General features: G+C 34.6%; 1 protein-coding gene across 7 annotated transcripts in view; it reads right to left on the minus strand.

The window, feature by feature from the left end:
• Positions 1–23288, minus strand: part of LOC121490761 (muscular LMNA interacting protein) — a 254409-nt gene that overhangs the window by 74807 nt on the left and 156314 nt on the right. For all 7 annotated transcript variants that reach the window (XM_041754765.1, XM_041754750.1, XM_041754757.1 and 4 more), the window contains 4 exons: positions 16612–16677; positions 16445–16528; positions 16269–16328; positions 4811–4855 (listed from right to left, as the gene is read on the minus strand). In XM_041754765.1, coding sequence (XP_041610699.1) covers positions 4811–4855; positions 16269–16328; positions 16445–16528; positions 16612–16677 — 255 coding nt within the window. The remainder of the gene's footprint in view (positions 1–4810; positions 4856–16268; positions 16329–16444; positions 16529–16611; positions 16678–23288) is intronic.

Raw genomic sequence — 23288 nt, forward strand, 5'->3', positions numbered from 1 at the left:
TAAAAGATCTGATCAAGGGGAAGTTCGGCTAAAATATGGTGCCTTCGAATTTGGTAAAGTCTAAAATGAAGATGAGAAGGATGATGAGAAGGATGGATTACACCTTTTCTCTCCCTCTTCATTTAGCAGAACCCAGATAATTACCGTCAGTTCCTTCCTCGTCCCCTTTTACATATGCATGCCTTAGAAGTATTTCTGAACAATGAGTAAGAGAAATAAATGAGAATAATCAGAAGAGTGGAATTTCTTGTTTAAACTCTTTCTGTGACTCATCAAATCTCTGGTTGAATCCTATGGAAGCAGATCTGGACCAAGGTCTGGATGGAACAGACTGGATTCAAGTCTCATTTTACCTTCAGATTCAGGACTACCTTACATTAGTAGGCAGCACCTCTGAAGCACTCCAGCATAGCAACATTGCCAGGCATAGCAACAACGGAGTGCGTAAGCTGCCTAAATTGGAGACAGTGACCTTTATTTGAATATCTGTATATATGGATAGTGGGGAATATTCTTAATAAAGTTTGACACATTTTTAATATATTGTGATATTTTGAAAGCAATATGCATCCATTGTTATGACATTTTCTGTCCCTCAAGCTCATTAAGATGGGATCTTATCTGTTTGCCATATAATATTCAATAGGCCTGTCTGTTATTTCTCTGACACTTAAAAGTAACTCATACAACGTTGAGAGTTTATAAAATTAGTTGTTATCTATAGACTGTAATTCAACTAAGGATTTTTTTGATAAATTAGTAGTAGGTCTAATATTTGCCTGATTTTCTGAGGTTGCTCTTTATTAAGAAAACATACTGTGGTTTTGGATTACATGAATGAAATAATTTATGCTGGTAGTAGTTAATGAAAGATAAATATTTACAAAGACAAGTATAATGCAAAGGAAAAAATGACATTCCTCTCCAAATATGATAGAGTGAAAACAGAATGAAATAGAAATTCAAATAGCAAATTCATTCCTTTACATAGGGGGAAAGAAGTTCTTTAAAAATAAGTAATTATGAAAAACACTCATACATCATCTGAGAAATTATGAGTTAATTTCTATGAGAGTGATTTAAGATGTTAAAAATATAATAGACATCATTTTAGATATTGCCACCAAATATGAAATTACTTTTGAATAATTTAGACTAAAGGTTACTGAATGTGAAGAAATCATTTAGACCCAGAATAACTACTAATGGATAAAATATTTAAGGAAAACAAACCATTCCCATATCTTCTATAGTTCTCATACAACTATTAATGCCACGGACTGATGTGAGGGAGACTTGGACTGGATTTTGCCTACTCTGACTTCAAAGACTTGGTTTCCTTCTTTGTCATATGAAAATATTGAAATAATAATAATACACACCTCATAAGACTGGTGTACAGTTAAATTAAATATTTAAACCTCATTTGCAAGGTAAGAACTCAAAATAATTGAGTGGAAAATTGATGATAAATTAATATAATCAATCTTGCAAGTGACCTGTGGAGATCACCACTACTCAACATGTTAGTATCACCTAAATTCTATTACACTTAAGAAGACTTCAATTAAATTACTTTTAAATAACTTGCAATTCAAGTACACCATGAATTGAAGAAAACTTTGACTAATTAGACTGAACTGATGGTACTTTTCCTGCATCTGGCTCATACAAAAAGAAAAGAGAGACTATGTGAAATGTAACAATATGTGCAATAAAGAGTAAGAATGGGAAACTAATCTTTTTGCTTTTTCTTTTCTTTTTTTTCATGGAAAAAAGTCAGTGTTTTACCAAAGGCTCCAGAAAGAGGAATTAGTCACACAATTTCTCGTTATTTAATAAAACCACTTATAATCATCCTAGGAACACTGGAAATCCAATAGATAATACAGATACATTGAAAACTAGCAGCTTTGTACATCTGTTTTCACATCAACCAGTTCTATAGCTAGCTTTTCTCTAATTTCTAAAAGAAAATGTCTTATTCATTTACTATTGTAATTGTTTACAGTCTCCCCCATTATAAACTGCAGAAATGGGACCTTTTTAGGTTCATACCTCACCCCAGTGACTCTTCAGTAAGCAGTCACAGTAGACATTCAGTAAATATTTGTTGAATCAATGAACAAAAATGGAACAAAAATTGAATAATAAAGCTAGCTAGAAAATTCTGACTATATTTTCTAGAAGTTGTGGTTTATAGTTTATGTACTGTACTTTGAGAGAACCCCCAGAGATAAGGATATTGAGTGGTCCATGCTAATCTCAAACATCACAAAACTTTTTTTCTTGGCTCTAATTTAAGTCTTCTCTTTTTTCCCTGTTGGTGTAGGAGTTGGTAAACTGCAGATCCCTGTTTCTGAACCGAATCTAAGAATTTCTACAAAGTCAATGACACACCAAGTCCAGCAGGTATATATACTGTGAAGATGCCTACTTCCTTCCAAGTTTGAAAAGAGGTAGTGAAATACTTAAAAAACTTCTCAGATTTGCTTTTGAGTTTCCATGGGAGAGAAAGGCAGAAAAATATAGTGAAAGATTAATTAATAGTGTAAAAGCTATTCAAATCACACTTAAGGTATCTTGTAGTTCAGCCAATACGAATATTAGAATTTCTAGAAGAAAATATTACTATGTCATTCTTTTAAAATCAGAACATACAGTATTTAAAATAGATTTTCACATAAGACCAAAGCTTATGGCTGAAGTGGACTTATGTTCTAAAATCTCATTTTTTTCCATCTCAAAATAAATGTATCAGATATCACTTAGGAAATATAATAACTGCAGCCAAATATTTACAAGTGTGGCTTCCCTGTGATTTGGCACCAAAGAACCAGGTTTTACATTCCACCACAAAATTACCCTTTATAGTCTTCCAAAAGACATGGACATATTTAAGGTATCACAAACAACAATTCAAATGTCATGTTGTAAGAGAAAGTAAAAAGCAAAGCTTCTCACTCAAGAAACCAAATTTAATCAAAGTCAAGAATCTTATCTGAATCAGAGTTCATATTTGTACTAGTCTATACTAAATCTATTTGATGATTCAGTGTTAACTTTGCATGACTCAAATGCTCTCACAAAGTTTGGGGCAAATGTTAACCTACTTTAATTAAGTCTGATAACTTATTGAAGAATAATTTGAAATAAACTCTAACTATGGAGATTGAAGCAGTCCCTCCAGAATTATTGCAGTTGCTGTCAAATTGGCCACTCCCAGGGAGGGGTGAGAGGAAGTATCAGCCTCTCCCCACCCTCTTGTAAATGAGTCTCCATCAGAGGCATTTTGGTGACAGGTAGGAGTAGGTGAGAAAGGAATATGAGAAAGCAAAACTTGCAGCTGTTTTCTTGTGTGTCTGGCTCTTGTAGCATGTATTAGTCACAAAAAGTATTGAAACATCTTTAGGGAACTTTCTTCTCTAGTATTCAACTTTAGAATCAAGGAACTCCACTAAATCATGGCAATTTTACTCCTCTAAAGAAAGGAAGAAATAAGAAGGGGGGGGGAGCATAGATGAAGGGAAAAGCAAAGGAAAATAAGAGGAAGAAAGGAAAGAACTATTACTTATTCCGGTATATCAGGTCTACAAGGGCTTTTTATACATTAACCAATAGGAATCTTATACATCAGGAAATTATTAGATTCCCAATTTTATAGATGAAAAACCAAAGGCATGGGGTGGGGGGTTAAGTGACTTTCCAGGATCAGACAACAAACAGCCATGCTATGATTTAAACTTGGGAACAGCCTACTAAATGTCTCTATTCTTCTAAGAATTACTCCTAATGGCTTCCAATAAAAAAAAAAAAAAAAAAAAGAATGAAAGCTTCTAGGAAAATAGTCTAAGTATTCCTATCCATACCCTCTAAACATCATTTCCCAAATGTGATAAAATTGAGTGATTTCATTCAGCTTATTATTTGCCTTAGGGACATCCAAATAAAGACAGAAATACATAAAGTAGAAAAAAAAGATATGTCACAAAATACATAATTAATAACTATGTATTCTTGATGATGATGATGAAAAGAGTACATTAGAAAGTATAAGGTATAACCTAAAATAAATAATTTAGTGGGTTTTTTTTATTTTTTTATTTTATTTTTTTAATAATTTAGTGTTTTATTTTGAACTAAAAACTAAACATCTGCTTAGAGCAAAATATTGTTTCTATTGAAGATATTCAATCAGAAGCAGAAGTTGGCCACATGATGGATTATGAAGTGAATAAAAAATGGAAACAGGGTGAGGCTATGTGTGTGTGCCTAGGGCATTCAGAGCTAGCTCCACATAATTAATTGAATCAAGCCTGTGAGTCTGTATCTACACATCTATTAATCTATTTTTGCTTAAGTGGAAACTGGTTTATTTGACAATAATTTAAATGAAAGAAAGCAACAAACTAGTCAAAGGCAACTAAACTGGCCATCCTGTTGGAAATTGATAAATCTTATGTTTTAAGTATATGAGTTGGCTCTTTTATAATAAGCACAGTAAACCATTACAAAAATGAAAATGTCCCCGACACTTTGATAATTAGACAGAAAGCAGGTGTTGAAGTTCCATTTTATTTAGCCAAACTAATCAAACTAGACCTCACTTAACAAGGAATTTATTCAATAAACTTACCTGACATAACCTGATTTTCCACATATGGGCAAATTGCACCATCCTACTCCTTTCCATTTACGAAAAAAAAAAAATCAACGGATTCAATTTTAATGGCTTTATAATTGAGTTTCCTCCAAAGCATACACATGCACCCATTTAAAAAGCAGTATGTATTATTATGAAGGGACTTACATATTTGGTTTCTCGACCAGCTGCTCTTGGAAGAGTTGTAGGCATCTGTATGAAAACGAAACTAATTTTACTACTGAAGTAACCACAAAAGTACTAAAAGACTCGACTTCTGGGATAAGTGTTCACCTTCTTTTTGTTATTAAGACTTTCTAACCATCCTGCTCTCTTTTCTATACAAAGCCCCTTTCCCTTTAAAAATTATTTCATTAAGCTATATCACTTCATTACTCCTCTCATTGTTATTATCTCTCAGCTTTTTGGGAAATTTTCTCGTATTTACTGGTGACATTCATTCATGGATCATAATGGTTCCTTGTGTGATTTTTGCCATTTTCAAAATTCACATGGAAGTCTCTATCCTCTCACTTCCTCAAATCTCTCAACTCCAAAGGTATTCTCGTCCACTTCATTTCACTCATCCACTCTTAGAATCATTTCTAGTCTTTTCCTTCGCAAATAAAATGGGAAATCTGTGAAGTTTCGATTTTGAGCATCCTACTCTGAGAATTTGATCTTCCATTCACTTCTCAAATGTCCCCAATGTGACATTCCTTCAGCCTCATTGAGACTTCAAAATCAATGAGTTTTACCACTTCCATTGTGGTGTTATTACCTCTTGGTTTACATATACTTATTTTTAGTTGTTTTAACACCTTAATTTCTCTTGCCTCCCTCTCCTTATGACAAATCAACCTTATAAAAAAAAGAAAAGAAAAGAAAACAACAAACCTGGATAGACCTTATCATCTATTTTCTCTAGACCTGAAAAGCAAAATATTGTGGGGAAATTCTTTCATTATAAATTAATGGTCATTAACTTCAAATGAGCATTCAATACTGTTTGGTAAGCCCCTAATTTTTCTCTTGTAGGCCCGCTTTCTGAAGTGAGATGGTCTATTTGATCCATTCATCTCTCAGAAATACTCTTTGTATATCTACTGTGTGCCAGGAACTTTATACACTTCAGCTTAGTAAACAAAACACACAAAGATGCTCTGTCCTTTGGGGAGCTTACATTCTAACAGGAGAGAAGATAAACAATAAAATAACAAATAAGTAAATTATACTGTATGTTGGAAGTAAATCATACCATATATTACACCATATGTTATACAACAAAAAAGAGTAGAAATAATTTGAAGGCTAGGGTAATATATTCTTCCAGAGAAAATCTTTGCTTCTGCCAAACACCTCATTTCTTTTAGACAACCCAGATGTTAAGAAGGTCAAGAGTGCTGTGAGCTTACAATTTCAGAGAGGAGCTCAAATTAGAGAGGTAACATTTGGGATAGGATTTGAAGGAAGTGAGGGAGCTGGACATGTACATAACTAAACAAAGAGCATTTCAACAAGATGGTACAAATGAAAAGTTCTCAAAGTGGATTTCCACTTCTGAGAATGATACCCCAAGGACTGAAAGCGATTCTTCCAAAATAAACAACAAAAAGTTGGGTAAAATATTTAAAACAATATTGGCATATTATTTATTAAAGACATCAATGAGCTAATAAGAGAAAAAAGAATTTGAGAGCAAGATCAGGAGAAGATGGTAATCCAAAGAGGAGTCACCATCTGAGACCAGCTTTTATCCTACAGGTACTTGCAACCAATGATGAGTTGCTTGAGAATCTGATTCAAACTTACGACCATCTCACAGGTGTAGGGAGATAAAAGTCAGAATCTGTGACCCACCAAGAATAGACTGAGCCCCAGGTCTAAGACTGACCTAGACGACCTCACATAGTCTTCAGGCTTGCCTCAAATAATTGAAAACAATGTTTAGAAAAAAAAAAAATCCCAAAACCTTAAATTAAATTAAGTAATCCTTCTTTACTAATGTTCTTGGTATCTGACAGAAGCAAAGAAAGTCTCTCTATAGTAAAATAATATCATCTGAGCCCTCAAATAATTTCTAAATAAACTTTTGAGTAGAATATCAACACACTATCAGATTCAGATACACAAAAAGGTAAGACAATGTGAGTGAAAATGAACATAAATAATGAACAACCAAAACACATGCACAGAGAATCCAGAAATTTGTTTTCTTAGATCCAGACTGAAAACAACCATACTTATCCGTGCTTTTCCTGAGATAAAAGCTAAGCTTGCAAGTTTTCTACAAGGAACTAGAAACTATAAAAAGTTATATAAGTGATTTGAAAACAGAACAAAATGTACTAAGGTAAGAGCATGCATGGCACATTCGAGGCACAGCAAGGAAGCAGGCAGAGCTGGCATGGTGTGAGCAGAGTAGGAAAGCAGGAGAGCAGGGGAGCAGTGATGGAAGGGCTGGGAGACCAGATCATAGAGGCCCTTCCAGGAGCTCATAAGGATTCTGGTTTATATCTAAAGGAAATGTGTAGGCACTGCTGGTTTTCAGCAGAGGGGGCCATAATTTGACTTATGCTTGAAAAGTGTCTCTCTCATTGATGTGTTAAAAATGAAAGATAGCGAGGCAAGGTTATAAGGAAAAAAATACTGCACTATCTAGCAAAACATGATGATGGCTCAGCAGTACAAAAAGCATGAAATAATCATATTCTACATATATCTTAAATCTACAGCAATAGAGTTTCTAATAAAAATGTGGAATATGAGAGAAATTTAAGAATAAAACTTGACACCAAAGTTTCCGGCCTTGTGCAAATGAAAGATTAGAATTCTACAGATGGAGATGAGAAGGCAGGATATGGAATAGTTTTTGTGGGAAGAAATCTAGACTTTAATTTTTCAGATATTTATTAGAAATCTACATGGAAAGGGATAGTAGAGGGCAGTGAGAGAAATTGGGATATTGGAGTTGGGGGATCATTCTGGAGTAGAGATATAAATTTGAGAGTTGACAGTATATACTTGCTTTTCAAAAAACCAAAAGAATGAATATAGAGAGGAATGAGAAGTCTAAGGATTGAATCCTGCAGCACTCCAGCATTGATAATTTGGGAAGAAGAGGATAAACCAGCAAATGAACTTAAGAAATAATGATGGCAAATGATGTATGACAAAAGCTGAGAGAGAATATAATGTCCTGGAAGGCACTAGAGGAATGTGTGCCAGATAGGAGGGAGTGGCAGCTATCTCCAGTTCTGCAGATATGTCAGCTCTGACCAGCGCTGAGCTAATAGCAGTGGGAACCTGAAGAAAGTGGTTTGGACAACACAGTGTAGGCAAAGCTTGAATGGAAGGGATTTATGAGGGAAAAAGAGAATAACTGAAAGCAGAACACATAATGGCTTTCAACTTTTTCTTTTCCAAACTCTTCCCTATAATATGGTTGCTTTTTTAAAAAGATTTTATTTATTTATTCATTATATATATATATATATATATATATATATATATATATATATATATAGAGAGAGAGAGAGAGAGAGAGAGAGAGAGAGAATGAGAGGGAGAAGCAGGCTCCATGCCGGGAGCCTGACGTGGGACTCGTTCCCGGGACTTCAGGATCGTGCCCTGGACCAAAGGCAGGTGCCAAACCACTGAGAAACCCAGGGATCCTCAATATGGTTGCTTTTTAACCTCAGTTAATAATCTTAAACCTTCCTTCACTGAAAGATGTTAGTTATTGAATGACTAAAAATATGAGTTATAATTTTTTTTTCCTTTTCTCTCCCTCCACCTACAAACACACTTGCATCTGTACCTGACATTTCCTCTGTTTTCTGTCTTCTTAAAATGGCAGGCATTTCCAGCTTTTAATAAAAGGACACTTATTTGAATGAGGCTGTAAGTTCTATCTTCTGAGAGATTTTCATCCTGCAGGATTTCTTTTGTATAATTCCTCTAGTGAATCTATCCTACTAATGTGCCAACTTCTCTTGTCATTTTCAGCTTTTAAAAGCAAATCAGAAGTAAATTCTTCCTTGACCCTACTCCAGACCCAATTTCCTTCTCCCTTTCATAGCCCAACATTTCAAAGTAGTTGTTTTTGTCTGTTTGTTTTACATTCTCTGTCTCCGCTTTCTCACTGCACGCCACTTTTCAACAACAGAGATAAAGACAGGAGTGGGGTAATGTAAGGAAGCAAAATTTGAGGATGTTGAAAAGATATATCTCTGAGGATAATATCAAGGTGGTCCTTCAGTCTGGCTGGCAAGAAGGGGACAGTTAAGCATAGGTTTGGACAACTGGACAGTTCCTGATGCCTTCCTTGGGGATAACAATGGAAACAGCTATTTGAAGAGGAGTATGGAGTGCCATAAGCAAAGATGCAGGGAGGCAAAGATGAGGAACACTGTCACCAGGGTAGAAAAAGAGTGGCAAGGGGGAATACTTAACATTACAGAGTTCTACAGCCTGAGACACATGCTCCTTCTGTTTTTCATTAAACAAGAACAAAACACAAAATGCAGCAGAATTGGTAAATCCTAGGCACTAGGCTTTAGTGTCTGCCACTTCAGGCATCAGGCACACATATAGCCAAGCTAGCCAATATGCTCTGAGAACTTTGAGTTTCCATGGAAAATAGTCAGACATCTGAAAAATGTAAATACTGTAGGAGAAAAAACAGTACAGTTATTCCTCTACTAGGATTTTACACAAGAGAAATGAAAGCACATGTCTATACAAAATCTTGTTCTTAGCAGCTCTATTAATAATAGCACTTAAGTAGGAATAACCCAATTGTCCATCATCAACAGGTGAATAGATATAGTACAACCATATGATGGAATACTACTCAGCAATGAAAACAAATGAACTATTGATGCATGCAAAAACATGGATGAATCTCAACTGCCTTCTACTAAGAATACTAGAATTAAAATAAAAAACTAAATAAAGAGGTAAGAACTGGACAGTCAAAAAAATTCTAAAAAAAAAAAAATTCTAAAAGATCACAGACCCACTCTGTAACTGATCACTCTGTAGCAGAGGAGTAAATATCATGCTGGCAAAATACTTCACAAGTATGTTGTTGAAGAAAAAGAACCTGGGGGGAAAGTGTTGAAGAGATAGGACCTATAATTTTCTGCTCAACAAAACTATAATTTAAATGAAAGGGCAAAATAAAGATATTCTCAAAAACATAGGCCACAGAATCAACACAAAAACACCTTGTTGTATATAATTTTCAGCAAGATTCCACCCAGAAAAAGTAAATAAATCCAGGAGAAAGCTACCAATGTGTGAAAAATCAGGATATAAATAAAGAAAACATCGAGAAAAATATAACCATAAAGATTCAGATACAAAAATCAAAACAATACTAAAAAATTATGTCTGTGTGTATGTATTTTGATTAAAAACATTGGAAAGTGAAAGTGCTATAGTATTTATCTAATTGCTTTTTTCTTTCAAGATTTTATTTATTTATTTATTTTTATGAGAGACACAGAGAGAGGTAGAGACACAGGCAGCAGGCTCCATGCAGAAAGCCTGATATGGGACTCAATCCCAGGAGTCCAAGAACATGTCCTGAGTCAAACACAGATGCTCAACGGCTGAGCCACCCAGGTGTCCAGTATTTGCCTAATTTTGAACAAAGATATTGCAAAGTTTAAGATGGATAGGAAAATAAACATAGTTATTATCTTTAACAATTTATGTGTAACAAAAATGTAAAATATTCAAAAATTTTCAAACTTACAACCAATAAATGTCAAAATACTGAAAGGTAAGCAGGAAATTTTAAAAAAAAATTTCTTAAGCTCCCGGATAAACAGCTTCTCAGATTTAATATAAAAGTGATGATATCCACAAATCTATTGTCCCAAAAATAATTAAACATTATTTAATAATAAATAAATCCATCTAAATAATTAGAGGATGCAAAAAAAAATTGTTTTAAACCCTAAGTAATAGAAAATTGCAAAAAAGTAGTAAGGAAAGAAAGTATTAGAAAGTAGTAACAAAAGTTGTATCTGGGACACCTGGGTGGTTCAGCGGTTGAGCGCCTGCCTTCTGCTCAGGTCTTGATCCCAGGATCCCAGATCGAGTCCCACCTCAGGCTCCCTGCAAGAAGCCTGCTTCTCCCTCTCCTATGTCTCTGCATCTCTCTCTCAGTCTGTGTCTCTCATGAATAGATAAATAAATCTTTTTAAAAACGAAGATATATCTAAGAAAACATGAATTTAAAATTATATATATATATATATATATATATATATATATATATATATATATACACATATATGAAAACAGTAACCCTGGGTAGGATATATATATATATATATATATATATATATATATATATCCTATATATATTGTTTTTATACTAGATTAAGAACAACCTCAGGTTCAAGAGGATTATATATACTAGTAAAGGTTAAAAAAAGCCAAAAAGATGAGAATGAACACCAACACATAAGCAATAGCAACACAGGTTCAAAATATACAAGTCAAACCTAATTAACACCACTCTAGCTTTATTTCTGTCTTCCTCTTGGCAGCAATTACCATGATTATATTCTCTTAAATACTCTCTTCTTGTAGCTTCCATGTTACCACACTGTTCTGATTTTCTTCTTAAAACAATGGACATTTCATGTCCTCTGCTGGCTTCTCCTCTACCTCCTTTATTGGACCCACAATATTTTTTCCTTGGAGCTCTCTGTAGAAAGAGCTTGTAGCTCTTGTAGCTCTCTGATATGCACTCACTCCATTGATGTGCATATGATCCCTAGATCTCTCCTACTAGCTCCAGACACATAGTTTAAGGCCCCCTGATACACATTTCAAAATCATCCTGTCAAAATGAACATAATCCTCTTCCCTCCTCCACACTCTGCCTTCTACATGGTTATCTATGCTCAAGGCAGAAACACGGAGCTCATCCATGATTCTTCTTTCCTTGACTACTCACATCCAACCTCACAGCAAGCCTAAAACACTTCTTACAAACCCGCATGCTTCTCTCTTACTCCCCTGAGCCCATCCCCTCTAGGCCATCAGCACTGACTGCTCCTCTGGCCTCAAGGGCCCCCTCACAGCAGCCATCATGATCATTTCAATGGTTTCATATTAATCTGCCCATATTTTATATCTTCCTATTTTCCATACAATCCAAACTTTACACTATGACAAATATAACCACACCTTGTTTTATTGTGCTTCACACTTTATTATATTTTGTATATAGTGTATTTTTCACAAACTGAAGTTTTGTGGCAACCCTGTGACAAGCAAGTCTATTAGCACCATTTTCCAACATTTGTTACTTTGTGTCTCTGAGCCACATACTGGTAATTCTTGCAATATTTCAAATTTTTTCATTATTATTATATTTGTTATGGCGATCTGTGGTCAGTAATCTTTGATGTTATGATTGTGATTGTTTTGGGGTCCCACAAATCATGCCCATATAAGATAGCAAGCTTAATCTATAAACCATAAATGTTGTTTGTTCTATCTGCCCCACCAACAGCCATTCCTTGATCTCTCTCCCTCACTTTGGGCTTCTCTATTCCCTGAGACATAACAAAATTGAAATCAGATCAATTTAGAACCCTACAATGGCCTCTAGGTGTTCATGTAAAAGGAAGAGTCCCACATGTCTCTTTAAATCAAAAGCTAGAATGATTAAGCTTAAAGAGGAAGGCATGTTGTAAGCAAGGACAGGCCAAAAGCTAAGCCTCTTGTGCCAAACAGCCAAGTTGTGAATGCACAGGAGGAGTTGTTTCAGGAAATTAAAAGTGCTACTCCAGTGATAAGAAAGAGAAACAGCCTTATTGTTGATACGGAGAAAGAGTTTGTGATCTGGAAGAAAGATCACAACAGCCACTAATATTCCCTTAAGCCAAAACCTAATCCACAGCAAGGCCCTAACTCTCAATTTTAGGAAGGCTGAGAGAAGTGAAGAAGCTGCAGAAGAAAATTTTGATGCTAGCAGAGGTTGGTTCATTAGGTTTAAGGAAAGAAGCCGTCTTAACAACATTATAGTGCAAGGTGAAGAATCAAATGCTGGAAGCTACAAGTTATCCAGAAGTTCTAGCTAAGAGAATTCATGAAGGTGACCATGCCTAACAACAGATTTTCAAATGTAGATGAAACAGCCTTATATTGGGAGAAGATGCCATCTAGAACTTTTATAGCTAGAGAGGAGAAGTCAGTGCCTAGTTGACTGTCTTGTTAGGAGCTAATGCAGCTGGTGATTTTTAAATTGAAGCCGGTGTTCATTGATGATTCTGAAAATCATAGGGATAATCCCTGAGAATGATGCTAAATCCACTTTGCCTATGCTCTATAAATGGAACAAAGCCTAGATGACAGCACATCTGTTTATAACATGGTTTATTGCATATTTCAAGCCCACTGTTGAGACCAACTACCCACAAAGAAAGATTCCTTTCAAAATATCCCAGCTCATTGACAAAACAACTGGTAACCTGAGAGCTCTGATGGAGATGTAAAGCAAGATGAATGTTGTCATGACTGCTGTTACAACATCCATTCTTCAGCTCACGGATCAATAAGTAATATTGACTTTCAAGTAATATTATGTCATTTACAATGACAGGGAAAGACTTTGAGGATATTATGCTAAGTGAAATAAGCCAAACAAAGACAAATGCCATATGATTTCACTTATAAGCAGAGTCTAAAAAACAAAACAAAGGAGCAAACAAATAAAGGCAGAAAAAAATTCATAAACACAGAGAACAAACTGGTGGTTGCCAGAGGGAAAGAGGTAAGGAGATGGTCAAATGTGAGAGAGAAAATGGGAGATAAAGGCTTCCAGTTATGGAATGAATAACTCACTGGAATAAAAGATACAGCACAGGGAATAGAGTCAATAGCATTATAATAGCATTGTATGATGACAGATGGGAGTTACACTCATGGTAACATAGTACAAGATATAGAATTGTTAAACCATGATATTATTACACCTGAAACTAATGTAATATTATGTATCAAGTATACTTCAACTTTTTATTTTATTTCTTTTTGAGAGAGAAAGAGACTAAGCACAAGTGAGGTGGGGGGGGGGGCTGAGATAGAGGAAGAGAGACTTCAAATTTTGAAAAAAAGAAAAAAAAGAAAACTTTCTGGAAAGGATTCACCATTCTTGATGCCATTGAGAACATCCTTAACTCATGGCAAGAGGTCAGAATATCCACATTAACAAGAGTTTGGAAGGAGTTGATTCCAACCATCACAGAGGACTTTATGGAGTTCAAGAGTTCAGGGAGGGAAGTGCAGATAGGGTAGAAATAGCAAAAAAAAAAAAAAGAATTAAAAGTGAAACCTTAAAGATATGCCTGAGCTGCCGCAATCTCATGATAAAATTTGAACAGATAAGGAGTTGCTTCTTATGGACAAGCATTACAAAAGTGGTTTCTTGAGGTGAACTGTACTCCTGGTAAAGAGAGTGTGAAGATTGTTGAAATGATAACAAAGGATTTAGAAAATGACATAAATTTAGTTGATAAAGCTGTAGCAGGATTTGAAATGACTGACTCTCATTTTGAAAGAAGTTCTGCGTAAAATGCTATCAAACAGCATTGCATGCTACAGAGAAATCGTTCATGAAAGGAAGAGTCACTCAATGTAGCCAACTTCATTTTTGTCCTATTTTAAGAAATTGCCACAGCCACTCTAGCCTTCAGTGACAACCACCCTGATCAGTCAGCCAGCAACACTGAGCCAAGATCCTTCACCAGCAAAAAGGTTACTGAAAGTTCAGAGGATGGCTAGCATTTTTTTAGCAATAAAGTATTTTTACTTAAGATAGGCACTTTGCTTTTTAGATATAATGTTATTTCACACTTATAGATGATAATATAGTGTGAACATAAATTTTATATGTATTGGGAAATGAAAAATGCATTTGATTCACTTAATTGAAATATTCACTTTATTGCTATGGTCTGGAACTGAACCTGCAATATCCCCATGGCATGCCATAAGCATTTAAATCACTATCCCTGGGCCACCTTCTCATTTTATACGCTTTACCCCTGGCTCACTGTACTGCAGCCATACTGCCCTTCATCTTCACATACACTAAGTTCTTTCCTGTACATATGCTTACTCCTCTGCCTGAAAGCTAATCTCCCCAATCTTTCTACAATTTGGACTATTTCCATCTTTGTTCTCAGCTTGAATTCTGCTTTCTGATCACTAAGACCAAAGTATTCCCCTTAGGTTACTTGGTCTTGCTCGCCATTATGCCCTTAATGCCTCACACCCCAGGCGCACAATAGACACTTAATAAATACTTGTTGAATGAAACAGTTGTCTTAAAGTTAGTGACCTAGAATAACGTATTTTGAATACTATAAGCATTAAATATTTGTTAAATCAGTAACATATATTATTATTCACATATTACTATTTAAGTCCTAGTCCTATTATAAAATATAACATAAAGTACTTTTTATATGTTCAACAAATGGAATAAAAATATATTTTAAATGTATATAGCCTCAGGCAAATCAAACACGGTTTCATATTTTTAAATCAAAAGACTTAAAGAATATGCAACAAAACAGATAAACACAAAAGCTATAATTATCTACTTGTAAGTCCTCTCTACTAAAATATTATCTTAGTATTGAAAATTATTGGTTACTGAGTTCCTATGTCATTATTAACAGATAATTGTAGTTTTTATAATCCAATCAAAAATTGATATTACTCTTCTCGTTATAAGCAATTCTGTACATTTAAAACCTGCTTTGTATGCACAATGTACAACTTTTAGAAGGAACATGAAAGAAGTATTTATACTCATTCCAAGAGTGAAAATAAGACTGACCAAAACACCCTAATGATTATAAAGAAAAAGCCGCAACCATTTTGAAAATTCGGTGAGTAGATCTGTATTAAGCATTCAAAAAATAATTTGGAGAAATGTAGTATTTTATTTTACCAAGTGAAATTACTACAGTATAAGAAGGAAATAATTAAAAACTAGATTAAAATTAATGACTTAGTAGTATACTAATGATCTAAAATATCCCAGTTTCTGTCTCTCTGAGTCAAAGAACAATGAAATAAGCTTAGTTGACCAAAAGGAAAAAAGTTCCAGAAATAATACCTGTGTGGAAGCTCTTAGCCTAATAGAACTTCAGTCTACTTCCTTTTCCACTTGTAAGATACTGTGAATTACATAAGTACCAAAGCTATAAGAGGGATAAGCCACAAATTCTATAAGTGATTCTTAAAAATGCCTCTTAAAATGCCAACATATAAGTACATGGTCTAATACTTTGGCTTTCAAATTATTTTGAACTTAACCCATAGTTAGAAATAAATTTTACTTTGTAACCCTGTACACACATACTCATATACACACGTAAACAAATTGAAAACTATGTCAGCAATGCCTACCCACCACTAGTAATACAGTCCGATATTTTACATTTCTACTATTCTATTTCTAAGATGCTGGATGCTATTTAGCTAAATTAACTTCCCAATTCACTATGGGGCCTTAAGCTGCAGTTTAAAACCATTGATCTAGTTACTCTTACAGTTCAGTAAATTATATTAAATACATACATACTTTCATCATGTCAGAACCCAACAACGTCTGTGCGGAACTTGAAGGAGAATCAGAAGAATGCTGGAAAATAGAAAAATAAAAAAAGGACAAGCCTAAGATGCATCATACTCAAACAGAGGAAAATGAAGAGAAGCGAAGCAAATATTTGAATTGCACATTCTAGTCTAAGGCATTACCATAGACAAGGAATCCTGTAAGACCTTATCAATGGTAGCACAGAGCTCTTCAGTTTGCTGCCTGAGCTGTGCAGGGAAACACAACTGGAAGAATTGAAATCAGGTACCGAGTTAGCAATGAGGTTTGGGATTTTGTCTCAAAACCATGGGTAATCTGAAGTCATTACCTCCAGAGGTAGGTCCAAAGCATTGTCCTTGAAGACACCTTCAGTCTTAGCTGGTTCATCGAGAGCCTAGTGATAAATGAAATAGTTCTCATGTGAGGCCTTTAGTCAAATATAAATGTAGTAGAAAAGTCTCTTCAAAGAAAGCCCTGTAGGGATCCCTGGGTGGCTTAGCGGTTTAGCACCTGCCTTCAGCCCAGGGCGTGATCCTGGAGACCTGGGGTCAAGTCCCACATCAGGCTCCCTGCATGGAGCCTGCTTCTCCCTCTGCCTATGTCTCTGCCTCTCTCTCTGTTTGTGTCTCTCATGAATAAATAAATAAAATCTTTAAAAAAAAGGAAAAAAAAAAGAAAGAAAGCCCTGTATATCTCAAATTTCAAAAAGGAGAAAAAAAAACTTTGGATTATCTGATGATGAGCTATTATCTGGCATGGAGGCATTTCTCACATTAGTCTAGTTTGTCCAACGTAATGAGTATCTCTGATAGAAGGTGTTGAAATGAAGAACGAAGACTGAGTTTTTAAACACACAAACTAGAACCTGGACATGTTATCCATCCTTGTCCCCTTCAAAGAAATCACTTTGGGAAGCTACACACAGAAATAATGATGAAGCCATGTCTCAAAATACTACAAAAACTATTTCTGAGGAAATGCTTTAGGGCCAGTTAAAAAAAAACATGCATACACAAGAAAAAAAATCTTGCCTCATTTTTAATCATTTATATCCAAAAAGTTTTGGTAACTTTATTTATCAGACTTGACCTCAAATGATATCCAACTCTTTGGAAACATACTTTTTATTTATTGTGCTATAGTTCAGATATATAGTTTGGATATGGAGAAAGTAAGATGGCACTCTGTAGAGTGTATGTACTCCATTGAGAGTAATTAAGGCTTTACAAAATAATAGAAGCCAGTGTATATTCGTCCCTGCTTACTTTTTCATCTTCTACATGAACATGAGAAGTAATCATTCATTGATTTTGTGTTTATCATCATGTCTATGTCTTTAATTTTTAAAACGTATCAATATATTTATATATCACTAAACAATATATAAGGTTGTTTTGTGGAATTCTTTTGAAACTAACTTTTTGTGTTTGTTTGATTTATTGTTTGATTTATTGACCACTTTATTGAGGTATGGTTGACATACAAAAACCTGTACCTATTTAATGTATGCAACTGTTGTATTTGAAAACTAGTATGTATCCATGAAACCATGTCAACAGTCTATTGCCATAAACACAATCATCACCTCCGAAAGTTTCCTCTTGCCCTTATTATTATTGTTTTCCATATAGCCATTCATTTAGTTGTTTTACTTCTACATTATAGCACATTGTATGCATATTCCACAAAAAAAAATGGATACTTTCTTCTAGTGCTGAATATTTAGGGTGTTCCAAATTTTTCCTATTACAACCCGTAACAACTATCACCCATGTACGTGTTTTTTTATACACAGATTTGTAGTTTGAGACTGAAGTAGCTGCATAATAGTAGAGTACAGGATAGTCAACTTTATCAGATATTGTCAAATTATTATTTAAAACAATTGTATAGTTTTACATTCATAACTGCAAAAAATGAGAGTTCCTGTTTTCAGACTTTGAAAAATGTTTGGTTTTACATTGAATTTGCCTAAAAATTTTTGAGGTTGAGCATCTCCTATGTGTTTATTGGTTATTCATGTTTCCTTCTATATATTTACTCATTGTTCTATTGGGTAGTCTGTTTTTTATTCATCTGTTGGAAAGTTTTATATAATCTGGATGCAAAGTATTTGTCAATTAGACATGGTACAAATGTCTTCTCCCAGTCTTGCCTTTCCTTTTCATGATTGCCATGATGCCTTTTGATAACACACATAAGCTTTCATTGCAATGTAGTCAAAGTTTTCATCATTTTCCTTTGTGATTGGTGTTTCCTTTCAAAAACTATTTCCTAACTTAGTAAGTCATGCCCTTGGGTGGGACTCTTAAAAGCCGGGTGCTAGATATGTGTTCTAAATCTTTCATGCCTAGGGAGAAGCTGGGAGTTGGGGATTCTCTCCCAACTGCATGGAGCTGTGCCAGTATTAGAGTTTATAAGGACAGTGTGTCTCAGCCTTTTTTTTTTTTTTCCTGATTTGATATTCTCTTTCACCCAGTGTGTAACAGTCACTCACATAGTTTCTGGATTTCTTTCAGAGGGAATTGTTCTGTGTATAGCTGTATATTTAGTGTGTCCATGGGAAGAGGGAAGTTCAAAAACCTACTATGTTGCCATCTTGGTCACACTCCTTTATTATTTCTAATATTGACTTGTGTCTACATATGTTTTTAAAAAATCAATTTCTCCAGAGACTTATCAATTTCTCATCTCTTAATTAGACTACATTTTGGCTTTGATTTCTTTGGAATAGTCATATTCCATTTCAATAATATCTGTTCAAAGCTTTACTATTTCTTTCCGTTCTCATTTTTTGGATTTATCCTGGTTTTCTTCAATGTATTCCTTTTGTTAAATTTACAAGTCATGATTATTGTCATTCAATTTTCACTATATCTTTAAACATATCCGTTAATATTTCTTACACTCATGGGTTATTTAAAAGTAGTTTTCCCCTTTTAATTTTTAAAAATATGAGGATTTTCCCAATTTTAAAATTATCTATTTTAGTTATATTATTGCCAGAGAATTTCTTCTTCATAATAGTGACTTCTTATGAAGTATGAGATATGACATGACAGTTTTATAAATGTTCCAATGATGCTTAAAAAAATATCTATCTTCTAATATTGTCTGCAGGCTTCTGTGTGTGTATGTGTGTGTATCTGATCAAAATTATTCATTGTTTTGTTCAAGTTGTCTCTAGTTTACTGAGTTTCCTGCATACTTATTCTATCAATAATTGAAAACGGTATCATCAAATCTCAGGGAATCATAGTAGGTCTGTTCATTTCTCCCTGTGATACCAGCAATTTTTGCTCAACATAGTTTGAAGCCATTTTATTAGCTACATTCATAATTAGAAGTATTCCTCCCTCATGAATTAAATATTTATCATTATGAAGTGACCCTCTATTTCCTCAGTTATGCTTTATGTCTTAATATCTATTTTACCTGATATAATGAAATGTTTTGATTAGCATTTTACTAGTACATCGTTTGCCTCTTTCTTTTCAACTTTCTGTGTTCAAACATTAAAAATAAGTGGTTTATAAGCAGCAGATGTCTAGAGTTCATCTCCATTGTCTTTTATTTATTTTTTAAATTTCATTTATTTATTCATGAGAGAACACAGAGAGAGAGAGAGAGAGGCAGAGACACAGGCAGAGAGAAAAGCAGGCTCCACGCAGGGAGCCTGACTCAGGACTTGATCCCAGGTCTCCAGGATCACTCACTGCCTGGGCTGAAGGCAGTGCTAAACTGCTGAGCCACGGGGACTGCCCTCCATTGTCTTTTAATTAGAAAAGTTAACATTTCTTTTATTACAATTACTTATATATTTAAATGTTTCCAAATGTTTGTTTTATTTTTGTTTCACTTTTTCTATTTCATTTTAATTCAATTTTTGAATCCTGTAATTGATTTTTTTTTCTTATTCATTTTCCTTCCACTAATTTGGATATTGTGACAAAGAAAATGCTAGGTGTTCATTAGAGACTTTCATTTTCTCAGACACATATACATTTCCTTGGTCTCAGGAATTTTGGTATGAGCTTGCGAGATTTTTATGAAATAAATGTGCGCTGAAGTCATATATAACCTTTGGCACAAGGCAGGTAAGAGTAGATATGACTTTTCCTCATTCTCTTTCCTCTTCTTCAGGTTACTAAGGGGCAAGATGGAAGCAGACTACATTCCTAAATCACTGAAATACTGAGAACTCATGTGGGAGAACCAAAATGAACTCTACTAAACTATGATATGGGAAGGAAATAAATAATGATGGTGTTAAGCCACCAAAATATCAAGGTTTGTGCATTGTGGTTATGAGTGTGGCTTACATTAAAACTAATAGAAATATTATAGACTATTTTTTTTTTTTACAAATTACCCTTGAACAGCTTTCCATTCATATCAAGGTCTAAACCAAGCAATACAAAATCTAGAAGCATAATGAGACAAACTAATTTTAACTTTTCAGTATAAAGTTTCCTTATCACAAATTCAAATCTCAAATCCACTAAAGGATAGGCTTACAGTTAAAGATTCTCTTTTTTCCTACTCTGAGCCTAAGCTGATATAAGAAATTTTGCCTGTAATTTCCCTTTGCAAATTTTTTTTCTTATCCATCTTGTAATTGAGAGTGTAACCCTTCAAAGATCTTGGCTTTATGATAGGGAGGCAATTCCAATCCTCAATTCATTCAGCCCCAAATCTTTCTCTCCCTTCACCAAGCTGATAGTAAATCCCAATCCCTATGGTTAGGGAGCATAATATCTTCAGAATAACTAAACATTATGAATTTCTGCTTGCTTCTGTTATTTGAGCCTCAGGGATTTCCCCTACTTTTTTATGAGCTCAGCTTCATATTTTGGGATGAATCATAAGCAACTGCTGTATTCAACTGAAAATTACAGCTGTCCTGTCCTGTTACTTAGATTTACCTTCTTTTTCTCCCTTCATCATTATCAGTCTAATATACCTATATTCTGACCAAAAATTGTCACACCAGCTGTGTAACCATGTGATCTAAGGTTCAATAGAATCAATTTTTGCCCCTCTAACAGAGCCAGTAATATAACAGATCCAGAACTATTAGTCTTCACCAAGAGGAACCATGTCCTGATGCTAGTTATCATTTTGGCCTAGGATATTTGCCTAATAATTCAAAAAAGTTACATCTAAAAATAAAAATTTACCATCTCCTCATTTCAATAACTCACAAAGGAAAATACTGTCTGGAAAATTTTTGTGCAAAATCTACTATTCTGCATTAATTAACAAAATATATAACATTATCTATGATAACATAATAGAAACGTGTGAGATTGCCTCTTTGTTACCATAAAGTTTTCTCTTTTTGCCTTTCTCCTTTGTTCTCTAAACTTACTAGTCATGAGTAATGGATAGCAGGAACAGAAAATTTCAAAAAGATAACTCCTAGTTGGTGTTCATAGTTTCATTTTTCTCTGACATAGTGTCTTAATCACCTATTTACCTTGTTGGTAAGTAAGGGGGAGGGGTCCTAACCTTGCTGTTAGAGGCATGGCCAAATACATGATCTCTATCACTTGGTAGATGGAACCAACAACAGTACAATTTGTTACTCAGATATATTCACAGCCTAGAGGAAAGGAATGCTTCACACCACACAGGGCCAGACAAGGGTTGTGCTCAGGTACAAAGTAGGCACTACCAGGGGTGGTGGAAGGCAGGCTTTATAGTATCAAAAGGGTGACATATGTGTTCCCTGGTTTGAGAAGGTTGTGATTGGCTTGTTCAATTCAGTAAAAACTGCACTTGGTTTGATAAGGAAGGTTAGGGGATCTTATCTGGGGGTGGACAGGGAGGAGGGAAAGTTGCAGTTAGGCTACTTGAGGCCCCTCCAAGTTCACTATATGTCAAGGTGGCACATAATATGGGGCCTTAATTTAAGACTTTATGCCACACATGGCTTCTTCTTCTTCTTCTTCTTCTTTTTTTTTTTTTAAGATTCTATTTATTATTCATGAAAGAGAGAGAGAGGCAGAGACATAGGCAGAGGGAGAAGCAGGCCCTATGCAGGGAGCCGGATGTGGGACTCCATTTGCTACTCCCTGGCCACGCCCTGGGCGGGAAGGGAGGCGCTAAATCTCTGAACCACCCAGGCATCCCACACACACACACACACACACACACACACACACACACACGGCTTCTAATCACAATGATAATTATGAAGAAAAAAGTCAGAAATTAATGACAAGAACTAAGAACAAATTCCTTAGGGGAGAAGTTTGATCTAGCCCTTCTTCATCTTTCCAACAATACCTTCTAACTACTCTTCACTTGCAAGCTGCTCTTCAGCCTCAAAGAACCACTTTAATTCTTTGACCTTGTGGTTACTTTTAACTACATGTTATTAACTCTGCCTGGATTGAGCTCACTTCAAGAATTCCTATTTATCCTTAGGATTCTAATCAAATTCCTTTATGATGTAGTTTTGGCCTTCATATCAGGAAGTCTTCATTCCCTCCTTGGGTACCATATCACTTTGTACATACTTTAAGTATATTATATCATAATTATTTTTCAACAGTATCTCTACCAAACTGGACCATTTGTCCCTATCACAATAAAAAAATTGGTATTTATCTTTATAGCCTCAGGATAGAGCCAGTGATATGTGATCAATAAACATTTTTAGGATGAATTGAAAGGATAAAGTAATAACTAAACGTGGTTAAGTGAATAAATAAATTGTATAAATAATATGATTTTAATTGTCCTTGGTAAAATGTTCTAGAGAGAGGGTTAAACTCTTTGAATATTTTAAATAACAAATACTTTTTTTATCTCTGCATTTCAATTACATGTGTTTCCATCAAAGATCTGAGCATATGACCAGTGTTAATGTAATGAGCAGATATTTTTTCAGCCAAAATCAAATAAGGTTAATATCTTGGTTACTCTGTGGGAACATACTGTAGGAAAATAAAACTTTCGATAGACCATTTGAAATGTTGAAATTTACTCAAAGAATGA

Source organism: Vulpes lagopus, chromosome 1 (genome assembly GCF_018345385.1).
Source record: "Vulpes lagopus strain Blue_001 chromosome 1, ASM1834538v1, whole genome shotgun sequence".
Taxonomy (NCBI): domain Eukaryota; kingdom Metazoa; phylum Chordata; class Mammalia; order Carnivora; family Canidae; genus Vulpes; species Vulpes lagopus.